At 40.3% G+C, this 24,317-nt stretch overlaps 3 protein-coding genes across 12 annotated transcripts in view; 1 reads left to right on the top strand and 2 right to left on the bottom strand.

The window, feature by feature from the left end:
• The window catches only part of erc2 (ELKS/RAB6-interacting/CAST family member 2), a 39,307-nt gene extending 29,230 nt beyond the window's left edge, over positions 1-10,077 (bottom strand). For 5 of the 6 annotated variants that reach the window (XR_006821557.1, XR_006821558.1, XM_046028764.1 and 2 more), the window contains exons 1-2: positions 9,544-10,077; positions 3,630-4,442 (exon numbers count right to left, since the gene is read on the bottom strand). Coding sequence is in view for 4 of the 6 variants with exons in the window: in XM_046028764.1 (XP_045884720.1) it covers positions 3,630-4,307 (678 nt within the window). In the remaining 2 variants the exon portion in view is untranslated. Of the gene's footprint in view, positions 1-3,629; positions 4,443-4,581; positions 4,681-9,543 lie in introns of those variants that run through there. The other variant, XM_046028761.1, reaches the window with a different exon arrangement.
• The window catches only part of rad54l2 (RAD54 like 2), a 97,820-nt gene continuing 83,127 nt past the window's right edge, over positions 9,625-24,317 (top strand). Inside the window, exon 1 of one of the 2 annotated variants that reach the window (XM_046028756.1) lies at positions 9,625-9,741. The gene's annotated coding sequence lies outside the window, so the exon portion shown is untranslated. The remainder of the gene's footprint in view (positions 9,742-24,317) is intronic. The other variant, XM_046028759.1, reaches the window with a different exon arrangement.
• bsnb (bassoon (presynaptic cytomatrix protein) b) overlaps positions 21,879-24,317 on the bottom strand; it is a 58,420-nt gene continuing 55,981 nt past the window's right edge. Inside the window, exons 12-13 of one of the 4 annotated variants that reach the window (XM_046028754.1) lie at positions 23,380-24,006; positions 21,879-23,249 (exon numbers count right to left, since the gene is read on the bottom strand). The gene's annotated coding sequence lies outside the window, so the exon portion shown is untranslated. Of the gene's footprint in view, positions 24,007-24,317 lie in introns of all 4 variants that reach the window. The other 3 variants (XM_046028752.1, XM_046028755.1, XM_046028751.1) reach the window with 3 other exon arrangements.

Genomic DNA, 24,317 nt, shown 5'->3' with positions numbered 1-24,317 from the left:
TGGACATGAAGAGCCAGGGATGAAGCTGCCAGACCTACAATTAGTGGGTGGCCCTTAGTGGACAACCTCCTGAGCCGCAATAGCCCCTAAAAAGATGTAAAATGTCAGTGGAATGGAGAGGAATTCATTTTGTTGTCACACTCTTTTTTCAAAGAAGGTTCAAAGAAGAGTGCATCTTTTTATAGGATTCTCACTTTACTTGTTAAGTAAATGATCTGATCTAATCAAAGCTGTTCTGGAGAAAAAGACACCAGCAGACTGTAACACGTCTTATCCCCTTTGCTTTGTTCTTCCATCCTCCACTCCCACCTTAATCTCACCAGCCTTGCACTCGGTAAATGTTTCCCTGCTTCTCTGAATTTCATCTCATCTTGTTCTCTCTCCTCATTTCATCACCTCCCTGTCCTCTGGATGAGGCAGCAGCCATCTTATGTGCTCAGACAGGAGGGGGGGAGTGGATGCCACAGGAAGTATCCATCGGCTCTTTTGACTGTTCACACGATACTTCCTGTGTCCGCTTGAGTTCAACATGACATGACACTGCTGAAAACCAAATCAATACCCTTGCTCATCATGTGTATATGACAACTGAAAGCTTGTTTGTCACCAACTGAACAGAGCTAAATGTTAACATACTGCGTTAATGTACATGGTGTAGCATGCATATCTACGGCACTGCCAGATATATGAATCATATTCTACACTATACCTCTCTCACAAAATACAATAACCTCTGTGCACATATTAGCACACACTATCTGACACAACTACAAAGAGAAGAAACCTCAAATCAAAAATGTCCACATACATACAGTGCACAGCAAAAACTATATGGGAAACATTCACACGCACATGCATATTTTTTCACACTTTGCTCAGACCCGACAGTCACACATCACATGTTCGCACATTCATTGCTCAGTGTAACAATCAGCAGCTCACAGTAAAGAATTTTTAAAAAAACATGTCGTGTCTGAGCCACGGTATTCATGCACAGACCGAGCATTTGGGATTTGGGAAGCACAGCCTCCATTTTGGGGAATTGCATTGATGAGGGCTGACTGGGTGGCTGAACAGCAGTGGTCATGACTCAGTCAGATATGGTACGCTCTAGCTCACACACTTCCCTCCAGCAGCTCTTGTCCAGCTTCAGAACGACAAAAAATTCTTCTGAATTCAAGTCAAATGGTCCAACAATGTACAGTAGCAGCGTGAGCCAGTTACATAGTGCATTAATAAATGCACCATACGACACAGTCCTGGGCCAGTGATTACTTCTAGTCATGACCATCCACTGTCTTGATCAAAGCGCTGCAGGCTATGGTTGGTATTTCACACACGGCAGTGTCTGTGCTTTACACAACATGTGAAAGACAAACCCTAATGCCTGAATGAATCTCCTCTTTTCCTAAGGTGCGGTAAAAAGAAGCACATATTCCCAGATCTTATTTTTCGCAAAATAAATAATGCATGGCATTTGCTCAAGCTAATAGAGGCCTGCAGCACCTGATGCAATTGTTAAGGGTGCTACAAGACAAATTTAATGATTGGCCTGAAATTACTCCATTATTAATGAGGCAGTTTGCGCCTCAGTCAGCCTCTCAAAGTATACACTTACATAAGGATGCCTCATAGCCCAGAAACCAAGATAGAAAAGACCAATTACAGTAACAAGGCACATCTGCCTTTTATTAGCTGACATACTTCATTAATGAACCCTACCCGGAGGGATATAAATATCATTCTGTGCAGAGTCAGAGCGAACACTGATGGACAAGGAGGACAAAAAAAAAAAAAGCCCTCTCTTTGTATCAAGCACAAAGGCAAGAAAGCCCACACTGTACAGCTTTCATATTCTGCTGGACACATTCAGATCCTACAGTGTATAAAGCCAAGCTAAAAATATATACAAGGATTCACGCTAAGTATTTAATCGCACACCGAACATAAGGAATAAGTGAGATGATGAATGGCTTGGGCCCTGTCAGTGGCAGTGCTGGTTTAGCTCGAACAGGCACGTTCCCCTCCCAAACACTATCACTACACATTCTCACGAATCATAAAGATATTGAAGAATCAAGCTACCTCTGGCTCCCCTCTAGGGTTCACCAGCAGGTAGAAACCATACAATTGTGAGACAGAGAGCGCGGCATCCTTCACTTTAGCAGCATGGCACTGCTTTAGGACCCATTTAAGGGTCACACAAATGGTTTACCGCTATGACCTTGAAGGGTGGAGTCACAGCGTCTGCCGCTTTGAGTAATGAGTGGCCTACTGGCTGCTCACTGTCCGACAGCATCACTCAGTCAGACAGAAACGCAGACAGACTCACACAAAGACCATGACCAGCTGGCAAAATGCAACCTTTATGTTGCTTGAGGCATCGTGCAATTAGCTGCATCATGCCACAGTCTGCCTCAAAAAGGAAAAAATGCTGTAGAGCTCTATCCAGCCAGTCAAGCAATATGCTGACCTCTTCCACAATCCACCACAGTGTGTGTGTTGTGCACTTTTCCTTTCTACTGAAACATCAAACTAAGCCAAGTGCTTTATATACAGTATAAACCCTCTGTCTCTAGTATGTCAGCTAAGTATTTGCTGTTCTATATATACACACATATATCCCAAAAACATGCAACTGGGATTCATCGAATCCATCCATCATGCAAATTAGTGACACAAAGAGCATTTTTGCATATTGAATACATGTGCAGAAAGTGATGTATGGCTGTTATTATATCTAAATCTTATTATCATTATATTCAACTTAGCTGTTAGAAAACTGTGCATGCTGCAATTTGGTTTCTTTAAAAAACAAAGGGTTCAGCAGCTAAGATACTTTTTCTACATCTAGTCAGAAAAACAGACTGAAGATAGCGAAGACCAGATGAACAGAGGTAGACAGCGGGAGATGATCAAAGTCAGAGTAAGTAAAGGAAATACAGTGGAAAAGGGAAGAGAGAGAGAGTGTTTAAGCATCCTTGACATTTATCTCTGGGCCTTGTGCCTACTTTTGTCAGTTGCTGATTTAAGTGGGCCATGACTACACCCCCACATTGAAGCGAGCAAAACCCCTTTTGACATCCCACACTCTAGGGCCAATCTTATAACAACCTTTGAAAAGGAACTAAATTTAACTCATGTTTTGGCTAGATTGAGTACAGAAGTTGGAATTAACCTGTGTGTCATTATGCTTTTCACTTTTTTTCGATTTTCGTTGTCAAAACCATGGATTATTAAATGCTTTTGTATAAGGTACATGGCCCGGTATATTAGCTCAGATTTCAAAAACTAGATTATAGACAACCAGATTAAAAGGTTTTGTATTTCCTGTGGCTCAAGTGTTCTCTCTGATATTGATTCTGTACTGGAGTACCATGCGGAGAGTGTGTGTTAAAAATTTATGTACACAAAAAACTCTTTCCAGAAAGGTTTCCACAAGTACTGAAAGAATGACTGACTGCAATAGTTCTCTGAATTCTTGGACTGAGGATGACGGTGGTATATTGCAGAGAAGAGAATGGCAAAATCAGAGACACACAGATCAAAAAAGACAACAGAAAGACAACAGACACTAAAATTCCCTGCAGTAAAGAGTGGATTATGACAGCTGAGAGGGCTGGTCTCACCTGATTCTCCTCATGAGTGACTCTCATCTGCTCTTTAAGGATTGATGTGCGAGCCGCCTCTTCTTTCCTCATTATCCTCTCCTTCTTCAGCTCAGGACTCCAGAAGCTCTTGATGCTGTTGGTGGAAGATCCTAACTTACTGTCCTTTAGGTCAAGCTCTCTGCGCAGCAGCTCATTCTCCCTCTGCATATCCCTGAGCTGGGCCTGCATCTCCAGCAGCTCCCCCCCACTGCTCCGCACCGCCTGCCTCAGCAGAGCGGAGGGCACCCCCTGGTGGTGGTGGTGGTGGTGCAGCATGGAGAGGGAGCCCAGGTCACTGTAAGACAGAAGGTCAGCATGATGAGGCAGCCCCACTGAAGCAATGTTGGGACTGCTGCCCATGGCTGTGACGCGGCCCCCGTACATGGCCCGGCTGGTGGCGCGACCCAGAGTCATAGTGCCTTTTGGGTAGGTGGCAGTGGAGCCGACGCCCTCGTGATCGCTCAGGTACATGGGCCCAGAAGTAGCATAGGCAGCGTTGAGGGACTGGATGTTCTCCATGGAGAGCGTCTTGCCCCCCGCACCGCCCCCGCCCCCGCTGTTGGCCCTCCGATGGCCCAGTCTGGGGGACCTTGGCAGGCGCGGGGACCGTGCGGGGCTGCTCTCTATATGGCCTACAGCTCTGGCACTGCCGTACATGTCCTGTGAATCGGCGGTGTAGCCACCAGACGGTCCTTAACAGGAGCACGCAGAAATGAAGCTGCTCTGACTCTCTGAACTGCACATGGGTGACTTATTTCATGCCTTAATAGGTGGAGCACATCAAAGTCAGATCTGAGGAAACAGGAGAGAAGCACCTGTTAGATGAATAACAACTGTTTGCATGTGTCAGATGAAAGGCACGGAAAGAAACGCACAGTTAAAACAAAAATTACAGTACATTCTCCTCAAAAACTGGTTAAAACAAACATACTTGGCCTGCAAGATGCTCCAGATGAATAAATAAACATTTCTGTTTGCTTTAACACTGTATTAGTCAACATCAGCAGCAAACTGTCACATTTTATGTGGCTGCTATTTCAAATGGCCCACAGGAATTTCCCAGCATCATCCTGGATTTCCCACTGGCCAGCATTTATCTACTGTACATCCCATTAATGCTGCTAATACAGGACAGACAGCTCAGCTTTACAACTACACAGTCCTTCAGCTAAATAATACACTAATTAAAACACAAAATAAAATATCACATTTGTCTGTTCTGATCAATGATGGCCAGTTGTTTTATATCAGATTAAATAATGATGCCCTGGAAATGATTAAATGTTCTTTTTTAAAGTGAATCCCTTGCAAAAAGTTTAATCATTCAAATGATACTGTTTTCTTTTAGATTAGTGATTATTAGTTTTTAAACAAGCACAGATGCTATGATACTGGATAGACCAAATTAATAGTTTATGTGAGTGTGATGTTAACTCTTACATTTTCTCTAGAGAACACAGTGATGTTTGGAACACAACAGTGTGTGCTGTCAGAGTATAAAGCGTACATCAACAGACCCCCAACAATACAATCAATCCAATATTCTGAACTCAATGCAATAAAAATTAATTATAAAAGACAGCTAACATAATCAGGCCCATGGCATACTAAAATGGCGTGTAATAAGTTCTGCCATTTCATGCCATCTCAAGCTTCAATATAGCATAGGATATATCACAGTCTATATTTCTAAGCATGAGATGACACATAACGGCAGTAGATGTTTTTTTAGGTAAAATACAGAAAGCTGTTAAACAACAAATGTTGAAGACGCTGACAGAGTTTTTTAATGTCACAGGCTGTCTGGTGATGAATAATGTTGGATCGTCTGGGAGAAAAATAAAATTAGACTCTTCCATCAAAGTGAACTACGATACTTTCTCTCCTCTGGTGACACTTGCTGCTCAGACCCAGTTGCCATGGTGACAGAGCCTGGGCTAACAGAGATAACGCACCTCAGTCGTCTGACATAACGGTAGCATAAGTTTCCAAAAGCTGAGAAGAAAAGAAACTGTGGCCAAATTTGGATGGTGTGTGTTGCAGCATTGGCAATATGACATGACAGAAGAGCTGCTAAGATTAATCGAATAATCGATTAGTTGTAAACTATTAAATTAATCGGCAGCTATTTTGATCATCGATTAATCAGTCTGAGTAATTTTTTAAAGAAAATTTCCCTGGTTTCCAGCTTCTTAAATGTGAATATGTTCTGGTTTATTTACTCCTCTAAGACAGTAAACTGAACATCTTTGGGTTGTGGACAACACCAGACATCTGAGGAAGTCATCTTGGGCTTTTGGAAACATTTTTCATAATTTTCAAACTTTTCTGACTTTATAGACCAAACAATGAATCCATTAATCAAGAAAATGCATTAATTGACAATGAAAATAATCATTAGTTGCTGCCGATTGCCTTCAAAAGAGCTTTCTTTCTGACAATCCCAAGTTTTCTTCATGCGTGTTCTTTTGCTTTTCTATGAAGGACAGGTAAAATGACAATTCATGGCACAGAGAACCACATGTCAACAGGTCTCCCCAGTGTGTCAGGAAATCCAGTAACAGTCTGGGTGACAGACATTCACTGAAGCCTCATCTGGCAGAGGAGGTCAGACAGGATACTGTGATCTCTGTTAGTTAACATCAAAAAAGGTACATCAGTAAAAGGTGTCTAGAAATTTGATGAGAACGTACAGATCAACCAGAATTTGTTTAAAGAGTTTGCATTCACAGCCTATAAACATTGTGAAATAATTTTTTAAATAACACTGGCAAATTAAATTAAAATTTGAAAAATGCAGAGATATGCAGCAACAAACAGCGGCTCTTATCTACAGTGGTCAGCTTGCTACAGCAGGTCGGTGAAGTCTGGTTGGTAAATGTTTTGGGAGCTAATGGGCAGTACAGGCAAAAGAACAAAAACATCTAATAATAAATTATAATTCACCTGCTATATACAAAGTCTGGTGAGGCTCAGAATGCTGTTGGGGTGTGTTTGGGGTTTATTTCTGATGAAACTGTTGGTGAGGATGATTCAACTCAGTGGTCATTTTTGAGGCTGTACTGTGGTTTAGAGCGTAAGGCAAAATATCCTATGAAGCCTCTTTCAGTCAGTGTTTGTTAGGATCTACTTATAATGATTGCTCCTCTTTAATGAAGTTTGTCTGTGTTTTTAATGTGTTGTCATCATTTTTTAGACTTCCTCTATGTCACCACTGTTGGGCCAATGATTCAGGCAGTGACTTTCTGGCTTCTTTTTACCTCTTTAAGTTGCTTATTCTTGTCTTGTGTTTGTCTGCCCCCTTATTAAAGCTGACACATTCTAGTAAGTGGGATTCAACTTCAGCTATGATTCACTTCTATAGCTGTCTTTGTTATTGTGAATTACAGGAAAACGATGTAATGTGATGTGGAGAAAAGTTTCAAAAAATAAGCCTGTGCCGTGCTGGTGGGCCAGTGGTCTGGGATGTGTGCCATGTGTGCCAATGTCCACGCTTTGATTGCAGCTGGGTATCTTTGTTGTCGCTTTTTGTGTTCCCTGCCGATCTTCACTGTCAGCAATTTAACAAAGGCACATGTGCCAGAACTATTTACTTTAAAAAAAAAATCATGATGACATATGCCAAACACAAGAAAACTGCATTGTGATGAGGACCAGTGTACACACAAACACTGCTTAACACCACACACTTCCACCTCAAAAATAATCCCTCTGAAACTGCGCCTCTGAAAGTCAAACAAAAATCAGACATTGTCATTTAAATGTTATTCGCTTACATTTTTTTATTGTACTGTAGGGTGTTTCTGCATTTCTGTCCACCCAGTGGGATACACTCTAATCACATGGGTGTGCCACAGTCAGATTTCACAAATTGATTGCCTGGAGCTGAAACATTGGTATGGGAATACTGAATTCCATGTGGTATGACCAAAGACGTTAAAGTGTAGGGATGCAATTAATGAACATTTTCATTATCTGTTGATTTATTTATTTATTTTTTGATTAATCATTTAGTCCACAAAATGTGCGGAAATAGCACAAAAAAGGCCTGAGGTGACATACTGAAATTAAGTTTTCTGTCTCTAGAAGTCCAAAATCCACAGCTATTCAATATATAAAGATATAAAACAAGCTGAAATCATGGAGTATTTGATGTTTTTGCTGTTTGATAAATGTATTAAACAATTACACAATTCTCAAAATTGTCGATGGACTAATCAGTCAATTGACTAATCGTATCAGCACTAGTACATTGGACATCTAAGTACAACATCGAATATGTTTACATATGTCTACAAATCCCTGACAGACACAGTCAATGTTCCACACCAGTTTATATCCAGTGAAAAATATTACTCTGATCCTTTCATTCTTCTTCTAACCAAGGTCTGCGGTAAATTTTCCACATTAACAGATTTCACCCACACAGATCCACACAGCACCGGAGCACATTCCCCATATGCCGGGCAGAAGGAAACGACCAATATCATATTATTGCAGAAACTGTTTTAATATTGGAGTACCATGAGGGATGCCAACTGAAAAGGCCATGTAATCCTCCACCCCACCCAGACTCTACAGTAAACTTTACAAAAGATACTCCAAAAACATAGCAAAGGTACATAAAATATTACTACTGCTTATTTTCAGAATGACACCAAAGGAGTGTTGGCACAGTCTTATAATCAGTCCATCAGGGATTTTCTGATTAAAATTATTTTTTTCATGCAGCTTTTTGCAACTCATGGCCATGCTGTCACTTTCAATCGTTTCTGACCAGACGTCATACTAGCCTACTCAAGTAATTACAGTTACCAGGACCCAGAAAAAAACTGTCAGCAAATGCCAGTATAGGCCACTGAAGAAATGATCACAGGCAATTCAGAGAGCAGTGGTGCGTTAACAGCAGAGAGGATACAGATGTTCTGAAGCAAAGATTTCACCTCAGGCGATGATGAGTGTATCTGTAGACTGTCTATAAGGCTATCATGTGATTTTGAAAGCCAGCATGCAGGCATTTTGTTCCTACTCTAACGCAACTGTATTAGGCTAAGACCACTAGTTCAAACCAGGCATCTTTGACTCTGAGAACATAGAAGGACATTTTTCTATAAATAGCCTTTTACATAGAGGAACTCCATGTGAAAAGAAGCCGTCCGGTGCGGCGCAGTGCTACCTGAGCAAGTACAACACATGCAGCCTCCTCATCACGTATTCTACTACAGAGTCTTAACGCACCCATGCTTTCCACTGACCTCAATGGTTGTTTGATTGGATGAGGAAATGTAAATGTGCTGCTCCAAAAGGCCTGTTCCACGCGTCCACCCAATTCCAACATTCAACGGTTTAACCCTGCTTAGAAATGGGTTGTGAATGCAAAAAGGCTCAGGAGGAAACGTCCTCGACAGATGTATCTCAGTTAGGCTACACGTAGGCCCCTGTTTTTTATTTCAATGTATGCTGACTGATGTGTAGGCAGAATTACATTTGATGCAGCATAAGGAGCACGACCGAGCAACTGACAGCTCACTGGGCCTACATTTTCCACGGCTCCAGCGTGGTGTGCGTCGAACACCTGACTATACCAATGAAACATTGGTCTAACCAGCCGTGGGGAAGCAGACTGAAACCTTTATTTTGAAATAAAGCGCTGCTCTATGGTTTCAACGCGGCTTTAAAATGCAAATTCTCAGGTATCAAGTGAGCACTGACTGGCTGTGTAATCAACGACCACGGCAGGAGATTTTTTTTAAAATCCCACATAGCCTGTGGTTTTTCCCGACAGGTCGCTCACAAAACGCTCCAAAAACCCCCAAAGGATTTTAAGTGTCATTACTTCTATAGGCTAATGAAACGCGGATAGATGTGAGACAAATAAAATAAGCAATTGTACCTTCATGGATGTAAATTCCTCTCCTTCGCCGTTCTAGACGGCATCTTGTCGCCTCCATTCACCCCAGCAGCCTCTCTCAGCATCCTGCGCTGTCATTGGGCAGCGGACACGCTCTCTCTCCTCCTCTACACACCAGGGAGCAGCATCACCACTACTGCAAGTGGCAGCCGGCAGGAGGGGATGGGCGGATGAGATGCGGTGAGTGCGGCCTGCACTCAATTTCACATCGTCTTGGTGCTGATCTAGAATCACTGACCGTGTTAGTTTCTAATTGGAACTCCTCTTTGTCTCTTTTGGGGCTATTGTTTCCCCTCGTCGAGGTTTACATGTGCCCGGAAACACTGCGATGTAGTCACGGTGCATTTCAACACAGGGAGGGCCTAATTCAAAATTATGTGACTTGGATCCGTAGTCAAACCTGTGGGTAGCAGCAGCACGGTCCCTTGGAGTCCTCCCGCTACCACCACGTCACCCGTTGGTTTGTGGACTGCCTTGAAGCCTCGAGTTTGGCCGATAGGGCGCCGCCATGTTGAGTTTTTGCAACCAGCGGCACCGGACATGACCATATTTGGACGGTGGCGCTAACGGCCGTGTGCGGAGCTAGCTAGCTTGCTTTGCTAGGTGCATCTTTAATTCATGTTAACTGTCATTTTATCAGGGCATTTATGGGTACAAGTCACTCTAGCCTGATTGACAGGTCGCCATGGTAACGACTTGTCAATCATAGATAATCCCGACCTGAAGCATACTCTGCTTTATGGTCTGTTTTCCTCTAAATGGGACCATAATTTACTAAATCATGTTGTACTGAAGAAGACATGAAACTGGCGATTGAGACCATAAACCCATTAGGAAATTGTTTACTGAGGTAATAAATCTGCTGAGAAGTAGGGTCCTTTTACAATTATTTCTAATGGAGCCACACTTCTTTTTGCAACCAGAAGAGTCGCCCCCCTGCTGGTTGTTAGATAGAATGCAAGTTTAATGGACTACTGCATTGGCATCTTGTCTCAGACCGGAAGTTTCCCTCTTGGCTACCACCCGTATCAAGCTATTCGGATTTAATACTGAGTGGTTAAAGTAAAACGGGACTGTAGTCTGTTAATCCTAGTTAGAGAAAAGAGAGCATTTGCAAGCCTTACAGGCTAAATTCTGGGCAAGAAAAACCTTCATTTTCATATTCCCTATGTTCTGTAATGTCTTGCTCCTTCACTAGTATTACACATCTGATGCAGTTAAGAAACAAAATTACACCAGCAGCTCCTACAAAAGTGGATCAAGTATGTTAGAGTATATGAAATAAATGCTTGTAACACATGGAGAAACACTTTCTTACAGAGAGTTAGACGGGAAGATGCATACCACTCTCATATCTGATCAGTATGAAGCTATAGTCAGACACTTAGCATAGCTAAACACAGCTTTGTTTAGCTCAACATAGTTTTGCGCACAGGGGGGAACAGCTAGCCCGATACTGTCCAAAGGAAGCAATCCACCTATCAGTAGGTTGCCTCATTAACATGTCATATCTCATTTGTTTAATCTGTTCAAGAATCAAAGTGTAAAAATTACACATTGTGGTTATATTGGAGTTTATGTGCCGTATTATTTCTTAGCTAGGTGCACTCATTTCCAGGAGTCTCGGCTCACTATAAGGACAAGACTCCATTCTTTATATTTACCCTAAAAACATCCAAGTGGTATTAATCTGTCATTTAACTCGGCAAGAAAGCAAATAAGCATATTTCCTAAAATGTCAAACTATTCCCTCAAGTTTGAACTCCAAGCAAAACAAAACTGGGACAGAGAGTCTGGCTTTAAATCAAGTAGTTGGAAGAATGATATGATCAGTGAAGCAGTGACATATTGTGTCTTTTATAAAACAATGAACCGGCTCCTCTCCAGTGCTCAGACTGCCAACACTGTAAATCAGATTTGCCCGAGGGCAACCACAGATACAGTGAGCAGCACTGAAAGAGGAACTTCTGTCGTAGCATAAATCAATCCAAACGCATGACATCACACACACTGTAACTTCACCATGAGGTGAGTACGTCCTTCACACGTGTTCGAACAGGCAGCCCTTCAGGCTTTTCCACACAACAGATAACAAACAGAACATTGTACCCCTGGCTGCTGTCTTCCTCCTGGTCTTGCCTGCCATCAGGCCTTCTGCAATTAGGGAGACTTTCTCCTATTTTGCATGGTAAACACTGATGCTAAGTGTGCTTGACAGGGCCCAAAGGAGAGTCATCAGCATTTCTGTGTCCTGAACACAAACACACAGAGTCTCTCTCTCTCGCCCTCTTTCTTTCTCTCATATGCACGCATACAAGGTTATATGAACAGGAATTATGGCAAATGGGTACAGTAAGAAACGCTTTGTGCTCCGATTGAATACCTTTCCCCTATATGTTCCACTTACGCTTCCACTATGTGATTCCAGTAACATGCACAAAGTGAGTGGTGGTTGGGTAGACTGGCTTGTCCCTTGCAGGGCATTAGAGGCTATGGAGAGGCTTAGCTTATTTTCTTCTCACAATTTGACCCGCAATATGTTCCTGTGTATCCTAACAGCAGCCATGTGGTCAGTGCTGAAGTGCTGCCAGAAAATTCTATTCTGATTTGTCTCCATTTTTATTATTATCACATGAAATATATAAATCAACCAATAAAAATTATTTGAATAGGTTGAGAAATTATTAACTCATTATTATGGAATTGTATATCATCTTTTTTATTGGCATTCATTTTTATTTCAAAACTTTTTAATATATAGTGGCATTTTTCCTAGTGACACATTTTATTTCATAATGTAACTTTTCATGATAGTGCTGTTGCCACTGCCCCCTCACCTTTCAGCCAGTCACATGTATAGAAATTTACGGACGACTAAAGATTTGAGAGACCACAAAATATTTCTTTGAGCACTCTCTTTTGGCAGTCTGAATCCCCAGAGTGCAAATTCAAACTGATAGCAGAGCATCTCCTGTTCAATTTTACTTGGAGGTGAATGGTCATTCTTCTTTCTTTCTGCTTTCGAAATAAAATGTGGGACAGTGGAATTTTTTCAAACCACCAGATGGAGATAAAGAGCAGTTTTGGTGTGTGTACTATCTTACAGCAAGATTATGTAAGATTTGTTTTTTTTGTGTGATTTGGCGAGTGTAATTCACTGCTGTCGTAAATAAGATCACCTGTACACATGCATTGTAGGTTTACATTACTTAAAAAACTAGCAAGTCGACAACTTTAACAGCAAGCAAGTACGTCAAGACATAGCAATATCACTTACAACTCCAATTGTGTAGCCTACACAGAAAGAATACCAGCTCTTTGTCTGTCTTGCCATTTCTTTCACAAAGCTTTTGCCAACATCCAGGAGTCTCTTGCTTTTCTCCTCTTAGCTTCCTCTGTCACCATTCTCTTCGATCAAACACCGGCGCTGCTCTCCATCTTCCTTGAAACTTAGACGGCAAATTAGCCAACAAATCAAGACAGCAACCAACGCAAGAGCACTTACAGTAACGTTACAGATGTCCGAGTGTGTTATGTAGAAAGTTTAATAACATCAACTCCAGATTTATAGTGTACGGCTAAACCTCTGTCTGTGAAACCTTTGGTTGGTTTTGCCACAGGCAAACATAAACAAGTGCAACAACACAAGACAGCAAGACAGCTAATAAGTTATTTTTAGATAGAAATGTTGCCACTAAATTACAAAAATCTAAATTGAATGTGTTGCCAAATTTTCTAGAGTTGAAGCCATTGTGGCAAAGTCACTCTGAGAGTCAAATTAATCTAAAATGAGTTACTAGCTATATATAGTGGCTGTGTTGGCAGGTGTCATGTTAACGTATGTTTCTAGTGTGATTTTCTGAAACAGATAAAGAATTTTCCTATTTGTTATTTCTCTGTTTTTATAAGTAATTTTAACGGAGAAAATTATTTGAACCATTATAAGAGAAACATTTATGAATGAGGTTTATCCTCACTTCTGAGAAAAATGCTGCCCTTATAAACCAAATGATCTAATCTGACTTCATTTGGTATTAAAAAAAACAAAATCAAAAATAATAATAACAATAATAATACAATTATTATGGGCTGTGGTTGCATTCAGAATTCAGCATTTTCAGAATATTCAAGTCAAATCCAACATATTGGTATAAATAAACTAGGCGATGGTAAAAGAGATCTGTTGGATTAACATAAAATATATAAATCAAATGTTGTCCAAAATAATCATATGATCACCAATTGCAAATTCAGAGGCTGACAAAACGACTGGATTGCAAGCTCAAGTCTGATACTGCTCTTACAAATCAATGCCTGTGTGCTCTCAGATGTTGACTTGCAGACTGAATAGCTCTCAGAATTTGTTTTGTGCTCGCTCAAATATTCTGTCATCAATATACTTCCTAGTGGTGCAGTTTACCTACATTACATAAGCACACGTGACAGGAAGCAGCCTCCCCTTCATCCCTACAGCTGTAGTTGACAGAGGGTAGCACATGGTTCTCTATCTGTTTCCATCTGCTTTGTTCTAGCCTATTGAGTGGCAATGCCAGTGAGTATATTTTATGATTATAATGTGTTAGATATTTTTGAGTGGATATTGATGATATGTTGGTACATTAAGATCATTGGTGGATCTTTGGTGTTCAGTAAATTAACACAGTGTGCATGTTACACAGCATGCAATACAGTATGTTCAGTTTTACCTTGTATGTTTTCATGTTTTACAATTAGCTAACAGTTCTTGCTGTTTTGTAGTTTCACACTTATTCATATTAAACTGTCCAAATACAACACACTGGTCTGTTACTTGGAAGCAAAGTATAAGAAAGAGTTGGATGCGAAAGCCCAAAACTGCTACGAGTTGAGATTAGGTCAAGGCACCCAGTTTACTGACTGTAGGCTTTAAACCTGCAAGATTTTTGGGGCCATTTGGGGGCATCAGAAACAAGCTGTAAACACAACACTGACATATTAAAGTTGATGTGAGTTAGCAAACCCTTGCTTTTTTCCCCATAAGATACCAAACAACAATAGCATTCATTCTGAGTTATATCCAAGTCGTCATATCGTTTGGTCAAGATCCCATGGCATCAGTTTTTAATGCTTTAGCATCACTGTTTAACACTCAAAGTAGGCCTAGTATAAATAACTTCAGATTAAAGAGGTGGCTGGGGTGGATGGCTGGGTGAGACACCAGACCTCACAATCCTTTTACCTCTGATTTTGTTCTCCACCAACTCCTGTGGGAAATATCTGTCTCTTAAGCTCAACACATTTGAACCCGTTAGCTGTGGTTGCGCCTGTAATTTTCTGCACACTGTTTATTTACAGCATCAGCCTCATATTTGTTGCAATTACTTGGACATTGTTGAGTTTTAATGATTTCTTATTCTCAATATATTGGTCAGTCATATTTTGTAATGTAATTCTCTCTTCTCTTAAAAGTCTTATTAATGTAGACAACCAAAACAAATTAGCATTATTTTATTTTATTTCTCTTTTGAAATAGCAGGCACTGTAGAACTCTGCACATAGAGCAATGAAATACAAAATTTGACAATACATTTATATCACTTTCCGTTAATGGCTTCCATCAAGGGGTAAAATGCTGGGTTAGGTAGTTTATTTCAGAAGCATTTTATTTGTTATATTTGTTGAAATCCTCTTTCCATCCTGACAGCAATCAATAAACCTTCTTCTTTTTCTATGAGATGACAGTAGTTTAAGGTTATTGATCACTTTTTGAGGTGAGACAGATGGTCCATAAACAAACCCTTTAGAAAGCTTTAAGGCCTGGAAAAGGATTGTTTCATTGTTAAAGGATTCTGTATTGATTATACAGTCTGTAGGATTTGCAAGCAAGCAGATTACTGTGAGTGACAGGTGAGGAATGAAAACCTGAGCAGCCAGTTCTCCCTCAGCCCTATTCATTTGTCATTTTGCCCAGCAGCCTGATGGATCTCGACATTTTGAGGTGGATAGAGTTTTGGGTTTGCTCTCTGCTGGCCTCTTGTGGTGTGATTACAATACATCAAAGTCATGTTAAGTGGCTCCTTGATCACTTATAAGAATTGCTTTTAGATTACTTTTCTACATCAGAAAGGTTTCTGGTCTGTTATGTCCTTGGAAGAAGTAGACGTGGTTTGGTATTCACAGGAAAGGTGTCTCTTAGAAGTGTCGCAGTTGCATCATGAAATAATTACATCATGTGCTTACAACACAGTGAATCATCTTGATTCTAAGAAACAGGCTCAAATATGGTAATATGCACTTTTGCTATAACAATGACAAATAATTAGTTGGATGAGCAGTCCTTGCTTCTGGTTACTCTATGCGTCTTCTACCACTATATGTCTCACTTCCCTCTACTTGAGGATGAGTCACAAAATGTTCCTCTGAGGTCATTACCGATGGAAATAACTGGTTAATCCTCAGAGGCAGAGGCTCCCATTATGGCTTTCAGGAAATGGATGAATGCAAGAATCCGATTTACAGTTTAATGACATACATTTATGCCCTTAATAAGATGGTATGTAGGTCAAGTGACTTGTAACTGAGGACAATGCAAAACCATAAATCAACCTGCTGTATACAAGCATTCACCTGCTCTGCAGAGGGAGTTGGTACAGAGTTGGCTCAAACAAGCCTCTAAGACCCCGGCAGCGAAAGAAAAAAATATATACATAACGTCTATTACTTGAAGTAATATAGAGTAAGTGACTGCCAACAGTGCATGAGGAGAGGGGCTCAGCAATTTTATATATTTCATGATGTTAAATATGCTTAGAGAGAACTGAAGGAAAAAGGTTGGCCACCAATGCTAGAGATGGCTGCTGCAGGGTTCAGCAATAAATCCTTGTTAGAGCAAAGATAGAGCACTTAAGGCTTCATAACCCTCTCATTGATGGGTGATATCAGTTAATAGAGACATTTTAGTGGTGTTTTAACCTTTGTGGACCTATGTCACAATCATCTTTATGAAAAATATATCTTGTATGAAGCCTACAACTTGCTTCCTTGGAAGACTGCTGGTAGAAGGCTTTGGCACAGCTGGATATGCAGGGTCAGTTGTTCTCTCAAAACTGACATTTTCCATTTGGTTTCTTGTATTTAACCGACAAACATTTTCTTCTCCAAGATTCTGCTCATATCTTGGGCTCTGGATAAAGCTGCTTCACGGTTTCATGAATCAAAAGATATTTATAATAGTTTCATTTGCTATTCAGTGCGTAGTACAAAGAATGACCTCATTAAAGAAACCAGTGGCCTTCTTTTAGCAGAAAAAGTGGGTGAAAGTTCAGTTGAATAATTTCACAATCAATATGTAGGCCGTGCAATTATAATTGACCACTACAAATACTGGATCTGCATAAAGGATTTAGCACATGAATTCAGTGTAAGCTCTGAAATGGCTTAAGAAAACTTAAGGAGGCAAGAAAATTCCTGTGCCAAGTTCTTTCTTAACTTTTACAGAGGAGAAATAGAAAGCATCCTGACTGGAAACATCACAAACTGGTATGGGTTGTGTAGCCCAGGACAGTAGGGCTCTGCAGCAGGTGATTAAAACCGCAGAAGATCTTTTGTACCCATCCACCGAGCATCAGTGAGTATTATTTTTCACCCATCTACTGTATATAATATTTGTATATAATGTTTATTTTTGTGAGTAGCGTAACAGGAACTACAACGTAATCTACAACCCTGTGTTGTAAAATGATAAATAAATTGTACATTGTACCTATCCTGTTTTGCATTTACATTTTTCCAAAAATTGAGTTATTTTCATGCTTTGCTATTCAGACAAAATTCTGATACATTATTGACTTGTGAAATCAAATGACCTGAATACGTTAATAGGATTTGCCAGAGCCTACACCCATCACCCTCAACTGGGGAAACACTTTAAATTGTTTCAAAATGAATTCAAGAGTCTGCCAACTGAACTGACTCCAGTCAGAAAAAAACCCCATTCGTATTGTTTTGTGACTACTTTTGACAACTGTACTATCTTTATGCCTCATTCGATCTCTCTCTCTCCCCTTTTCTTCTTAAATAGTTGATTATGGGTGTTTACTTTTTCAGCCAATCATATTGCTGCTGTGAAACTTAAAAACTGTTTACTGTTATTATTAATGCTACACTCTGCGGGTGGAGCGGAAGAATGGGTTGTGGTTTCATACTAACCTGATAGTCAATTCAATTTACAGTAGAGTAGCCCTCACATTCAAACACAATCCAGCAACATGACAGAGCTGCACTGCAGTGTCCACGTGAATGTAGGCCTACTGTAAGCTCTCTTCATAAAGGAGTGGAATGATCGACACATGATTAAACAACTACGGAAATAACATGTTACATAGAAGACGAGCAAATTCCTCAGGTCCAGACTCAGTAAATTGCTTAAAAGACATACAGCTCAAAAGAGTAGTAATGGAAACCATTAATGTCAAGCAAACAACCCCAAACTCAAGTGACACTGGTGTGAAGTTGCTTTGATCTTCATGAGATCTGGGGGGATCATTTCTCTCATCATAAAGAACACATTTTAATTTCTTTTAAGAGCTTTTGTTTAACCGTAAGTCAGCCTTTTTGGATTTTCTGCATCAATTAAAATGTTTTAAACCCATGTTTGAGGCCTTTAGGATGCTCAGAAAGTCACAAAACTTTGACCCATACTTGAACTGGTAAATATTTCGATTTGACGTCACACCTGGGCTTGGGGGTGGCACGTTGGCACTATAGCTCCCCCAAAGACTTTTATACCTTGAAATGGTTAGGGATGCTCAAAACTCACGAGACTTGGCACGCAAGTCAGAAGGGGTGTATTTCTATTGTCTGATGTGGTTCTGGCATGGTTGTGAAAAAATGGCTCAAAAGTGGCCTGAAGAAGCCCCCGCTGTGTGTTTCACACAGATTTCACCCAGATGTATGGACTTTGGACGGCAGATGTATCATCTATAGACTTAAAAAAAGCCTCTTGGAGCCATATCCTAAACCCAATTGGAAGTCCGCCATCTTGAATTGAATATGCAATTTTTCGCCATTTACAGGCTCTGTACTTCAACAAATTCCTCCTAGACAATTATTCTGTTCGACTTCAAATTTTGGCCGTGCAATCCAAAGACCCTTGTGATGCTGAATTGCAAAGCTTTTTAGGATTCATCTAACAGCATGTATGTGGCATGGAGTTCAATTTTTATGTTTTGCCATGAAAAAGGAAGTAAGGAAGTGTGTAAATGGACTGTACATGGTCAAATCTGTCCCAAACTTTACATTAGATAAGAACCCTGAAGACATCTACATGCCAATATTCAGTCATAGTGATAGGGGGTTGAACACACCTACAGTAAAGTAAAGGTTTCAGTATATGTTAACAGCATGCTTCAAATGAACTGGGACATACACGTGTCACCTGACCACATCTAACAGGAAAAGTGTTTATGCCTGTTCTGAAATGGATACAATAGAATGTGGAATGAAAACCTGCTGCCATAAAGAGGGGTGAGCCATGATGAACTGTACCAGTGAGATTAGTGACACACCAAAGAGTAACTACAGCTGCACAAAATCTAATGAATTACTGAGTCAGCATCAGTTGGTGTGCTTTTTTGTTGTGATACTAAACTGAATATTATATTAATATAACGCCACCTCACTGTACTGTAGCTATCAGGGTAAGCATTTTTAAACTACCTGGAGAATATAGATAGTTAGCAACAATACAAACTATTCAAATGCTCGCTCTTTTCCTGATACACACATGCAGACTCAGTCACAAACACACTTCTCACACTCACACCATCTCTCACACTCACACCATCTCTCCCTATGCATTGGCAAATACTTCTCTCACTGCTCCTGCCTCCCTATACCACCCACACTGGGATAAGTCATCACTGCTTCAGTGCGTAAAGCCTGGTCTTATCTGAGCAGTCGCGTTGCCTTCGAGGTCTTTATTCTTGATCTCTGCTGTCTGCAGCAGAGCTACTACACAACTTACCAAGTGTCTCCATCAGTGCTGCAAGAAAGTAGATGACACATACATACACACAGACCAAAGACAATAAACACAATATATTCCTTTTCTTTTTATTCTTCTCTCTGTTTGGAAATTGCAGGGTCAATATTTTCATTAATCACATTACTTGACATGATGCACCAAAATTTACTCTATCTGTTTACAGGAATACACTGAATAGAACACAAGGTTTCACAATGGATACACGACTGACGCTTTGCCCATTGCACTTACAACAGTGAATGACATTTTCCAAATTTTTTGGTTCATTTTTTCCCACTTCTTTCCTTTACCCTCTTCACCTTGCAGATCATATCCATCAAATTGAAGACCTCCCAATAGACTGACAAAGGCATTCTACTCTGCAGTTACTGTGGAGGTGTTTTCTTATTGTTTTACAAACACAATATGTATAGAAACTATACACAGACTGGATGTTTCTGAATGTGTTTTGTTCCACTGTTGTAAACAGTCAATACAAGTCAGCCACATACACTATGCTTATGCAATAATTATAATATTCATCATCATTAGTTTCGTCATCATCCTCATTATTGTGGTAATAAATATTCTTTTTATACACAAAAGTTGGCAGCAAATACGGCATGGGGATGCACATGACAGCCGTACTCAAAACTCAAAAGCTGTACAGAAGAATGAATTCATATTTACAATAAGTATGTGTGTCTGTCTGCCTTTCTGTCAATCGCACGGCTGCACTGAAGGCTGTTTTATCTCATGCACCTCGTATCGACCAGATAGCATCTCTACCTCTTGTTTTGATACAGATCTCATACACTGTTCAGTGGGAGGCACTCTTACGCAACCTCCATTTTTCTGCGCTTCCTTGAGTGCTACCGGTCTGACTTGTGCTTTCAAAATGACATGCCCTGATTTTGAATGACTGGCTGAACATTTTGCTCATCAATATTCTCTACGTTGGCCTGTGATAGTCAAGGTTCGTTAGGCAAACCTTGGTGAAATCATGCCTTACCTTTTTTTTTTTTTTTAAATCAGGTACAACTTCCAAGAATATAAGATCTAATCATGCACCTTTCCAATGGCTTGGCTGCTGAGTGGTTTAATCAACGATGAAATATCAGATAGAAGCATTCCATTCACCCCACAGGTTACACTGACACCCAATATGTACATTGACAAGTATTAATGAGAAGTGCTGACCATCTGTATCACAGGTTTATAGCAGCACGGACAGTCACTGCAAGCCAAACACTGAGGAGCCCAGGTCAGCCAAAACACACAAAAACTGAATGAGGGCTAACAAACAGCCAGACAAAGCCAAGCAAACCCATGCTTCAAAGCAACATGATGGTGGACATTCAAAAACCGACAATCTACACAGTTTACCCTTTGGCAACAAGTCCCCCGTGTGGGGAGTGAGGGGTCAAAACATGCCACGAAAATAAAAACAATTCTAGTTCAATATTCAAATTCATAGAGACAAGTTGCTAAGTAAAAACATTTTCATGAACCTTTCTTTTTTACTATCTTAGTTCACAATTTTGTGGTTTTCTTGTGAATAAATGGTACAATGGTAATAAACTGTTTTAGGCAGAATCACTTCCAGGTTCAAAATGAGTCATTGCATAGAACATTTGAATTGATAATTGCTTTCATCCCCTCCTATATCTGTATGTGGTTGTGTGTGTTTGTGTGTGTCTTTACACAAATAGAGGCAGTGGGCCCAGCTTGTTAGTGAGATCATCTTGTTGGTGAATTGGTAACCTCATTAATCAGCAGGAAGTTAACAGGTCTATTCAGTGGAAACACAATTAACCTTGGCTCTGAAGTGTAACAAGGATGCAGAAAGTGTAATGTGTGTGTGTGTGTGTGCGCGCGTGCGTGCAAATATGTATGCAGAAGATAGAGAGAGAGAGAGCGAGTGTCTGTGTGACTGTGTTAGTACCTGTCTGCATGCTCTTATGCGTCTGCACAAAACATGCACATCCGGACACGGTACTGTGGTTGTAAACCCTCTGACAAATTGTATTACATTTTTTTTAATCAACAGAAGTGTTTGATATTTCCCATCACTAATTTAAACAACATTTATACGATTGTGCTATATACCATTTTCTGCATGCTATTGCTTTTAAAAATCAACAAGCAAATTATTTGATGCAAGAAAACAGATTCAAACAAATAAAAAGTGAAAAATATAAAGTTTTACCAAAGAAAAACACAACCAAAAAAAAAAAAAAAGAAAGTCACTGGAGAGTGATTCCATAAATACACAAATGACAAATTTACATAATTAGATCTCTGATTTGTTTTATGTACATACAATAGTATACAGTTGTGTAAAAAGAAATACATGATGACATGGACATTTTAAAACATGTGAGGTATACAAGTAAAAACGTGTACTGAATAAGGCTCTTCCATTCAGTGAATATCAGGCAAAAATGAAAAGAAACTAAAAGATGAGACAAATCAATAAAAAGAATAAAGTCCCTTCTGGGATTTTATCCTTTTTATAGTCAGCCCCAGAGAGCGTGTCAGCTCTGGGTCTCACTATAACGATGGCTTTGTGATGGCTAATAAAGAGCCGTGGCCACTCCTTCATTTGGTCCTCTCATCTGTGTGAATCTCACACTTGTGGGCACACTGGTAGTAATTCCATTCCCTAAAAACCTACAGCTAATGACTAGTGGCATCTCATAGGTGGTGAAAAAGTTCTGATATGGGCTTCTTTTTTTTTCCGTTTTTGAATTATTAGTGCGTGCATTCTCATGTCCACGTTTACACAAAGCATTCAGTAGACATAAAAACAAAAAGAGCTAAATTAAAAAACATTCAAAGAAAGGGTCAAATTCCCTATACTGGAATGTACTGTAGAGATCAAAGAAACCAAGCATTCAAGGATTGTGGTGGAGTCATCAGGTTGGTTGTCATTGCTGTGATACACCTCGTCTACTCCAGGTATGTGGTGTCATTGTAGGCTATGATCGGTATCTTTGGTACAAGGAAAACCTATGAAAATCTGTCTTCTTCTTTTTTCAGTGTTTTGCATTAAAAGGCTCTGAAGAAATCAATGTAGAATCAAATATTCTTGCCAGATGTGCACTCCTCAGACATGAGTGGTGTTCGATTAAAACCCCTGTAGAGGGCGATGTGAGGCTTCCTTTATTGAGCTGTTTGAAAGAAGAGACATGCACCACCGAACACGTTGAATTTCTCCCATGATATCCAGGTGCTTCAGTTAGCAGGCCTTTTACTGTCACACAGATCCCAGGAGGCGTTCTCTAGGAGAGAAGGGGAAGGAGCACTAGAGTCTCCCATCCCCCTCTCTTTTCCGCTTCACTACATCCTCATTATTGGCCGTTGTTGTGCTCCTGAAATAAAGACAGTGAAGATGTGAATGTTAGCAGAAATAAATTAATTGTTAATGCACAATATCAAATTCTCCAGACCAGACTCTCCTTTACGTTCCATAATACTCCAGCCAATCACAGGCCTGCTGGTATCAGCAATAATCCACTGGGCTGAGAAGGCTGGCCTGCTGCTCAAAGAAGTACTGAGTCGGGTTTATGTCCACATTCCCCCTCTGTCTGTGAGTCCTGAGACTGGCCACTGACACAGAGATGATTACACTTCAAGTGTAGTAGCGTAGACAGCCTTCATTCAAATGAGCCGCAATTTCATCCTATCAAAGTCACAGCATGTGCGCTAGATTAAGTGCATTGAAATCTGCTTTATTTGCGCTTCTGTAGTTCTGCTCCATTGAGCAGAATTAGTACATTAGCTCCTTCTACCATGTAATGAGTGATGCTTACCATGAGTCACGATTCTGTGTGCCTGCATGCGCTCTTGTCTCTGTGTGTCTTTGTGTGTGTGACATTAAAGCAAAGTCACAGTTAGCCTTCTCAGGCTAAGTATAGCCCAGCATGCTTGGCCCAGATTATTGGACATTTGTGGAGTCAAAAGGTAAACCGTACTAGCTCCAACCTCCCTTGTTCTTGGCTTTGGCCTTTCACCTATGCAGCAGAAAGTTAAAGCGGACTGTGACTTTAATTACCTGACCTGACACAGCATTGAACCAATGAAATACAATGCTGAAGCAAACAAAAGTGAAACCAACAACAAAGATGAATTCAGCCAGCCCATAATCTAGCAACACAAACATACATACATGACCACATACACATGTACACACACACAGATGTATGTGAATGGCTTTTAGTTACTTACCATTGGCCTAATGAGGCATCAGACATCTCCACAATCATTATTCTGGGGCTGTAGTTCTGTCAAGGCATCCACTTACTTTTAGGCCTCTTCAGTGCTCTGCTCATGTCTTGTAACACTATGCTGACAAAGCATTCACCCTTATTTAATTCACTTCAATCGTGCGCCCATGTCTGGGGAATTCAGTGCTGACAAGGCATCCTTTGATTCCAGCTCTGTTCAGTAATTTGGGGTAAGGCAAAGGTACAGCGGATCAGTCCGAATATACAATCAACATTTAATTAGTCATCAGTTCACTTGAGTCTTCTCATTATGCAGACATTGACTATGCTAATCTATGCAAATATCCATCTGATAAAACACTTGATCGATTAATCAAAGTGTGACGGCATCCTATGTTTTCACAGCTTGGAGTCTCTGTGTACTTAATAAAAACTTAACAAAATCAAAAATTAGTGAGGTAAAGTATCACCAGCGGTAAAAAGTTTAACAAGTTACTGCATTAGTGCCTTTGTTTTCCATGATG

Source organism: Micropterus dolomieu, linkage group LG18 (genome assembly GCF_021292245.1).
Source record: "Micropterus dolomieu isolate WLL.071019.BEF.003 ecotype Adirondacks linkage group LG18, ASM2129224v1, whole genome shotgun sequence".
Classification (NCBI taxonomy): domain Eukaryota; kingdom Metazoa; phylum Chordata; class Actinopteri; order Centrarchiformes; family Centrarchidae; genus Micropterus; species Micropterus dolomieu.
The sequence above is the reverse complement of the archived record's forward strand: the minus strand, read 5'-3'. Positions and strand labels throughout refer to the sequence as shown.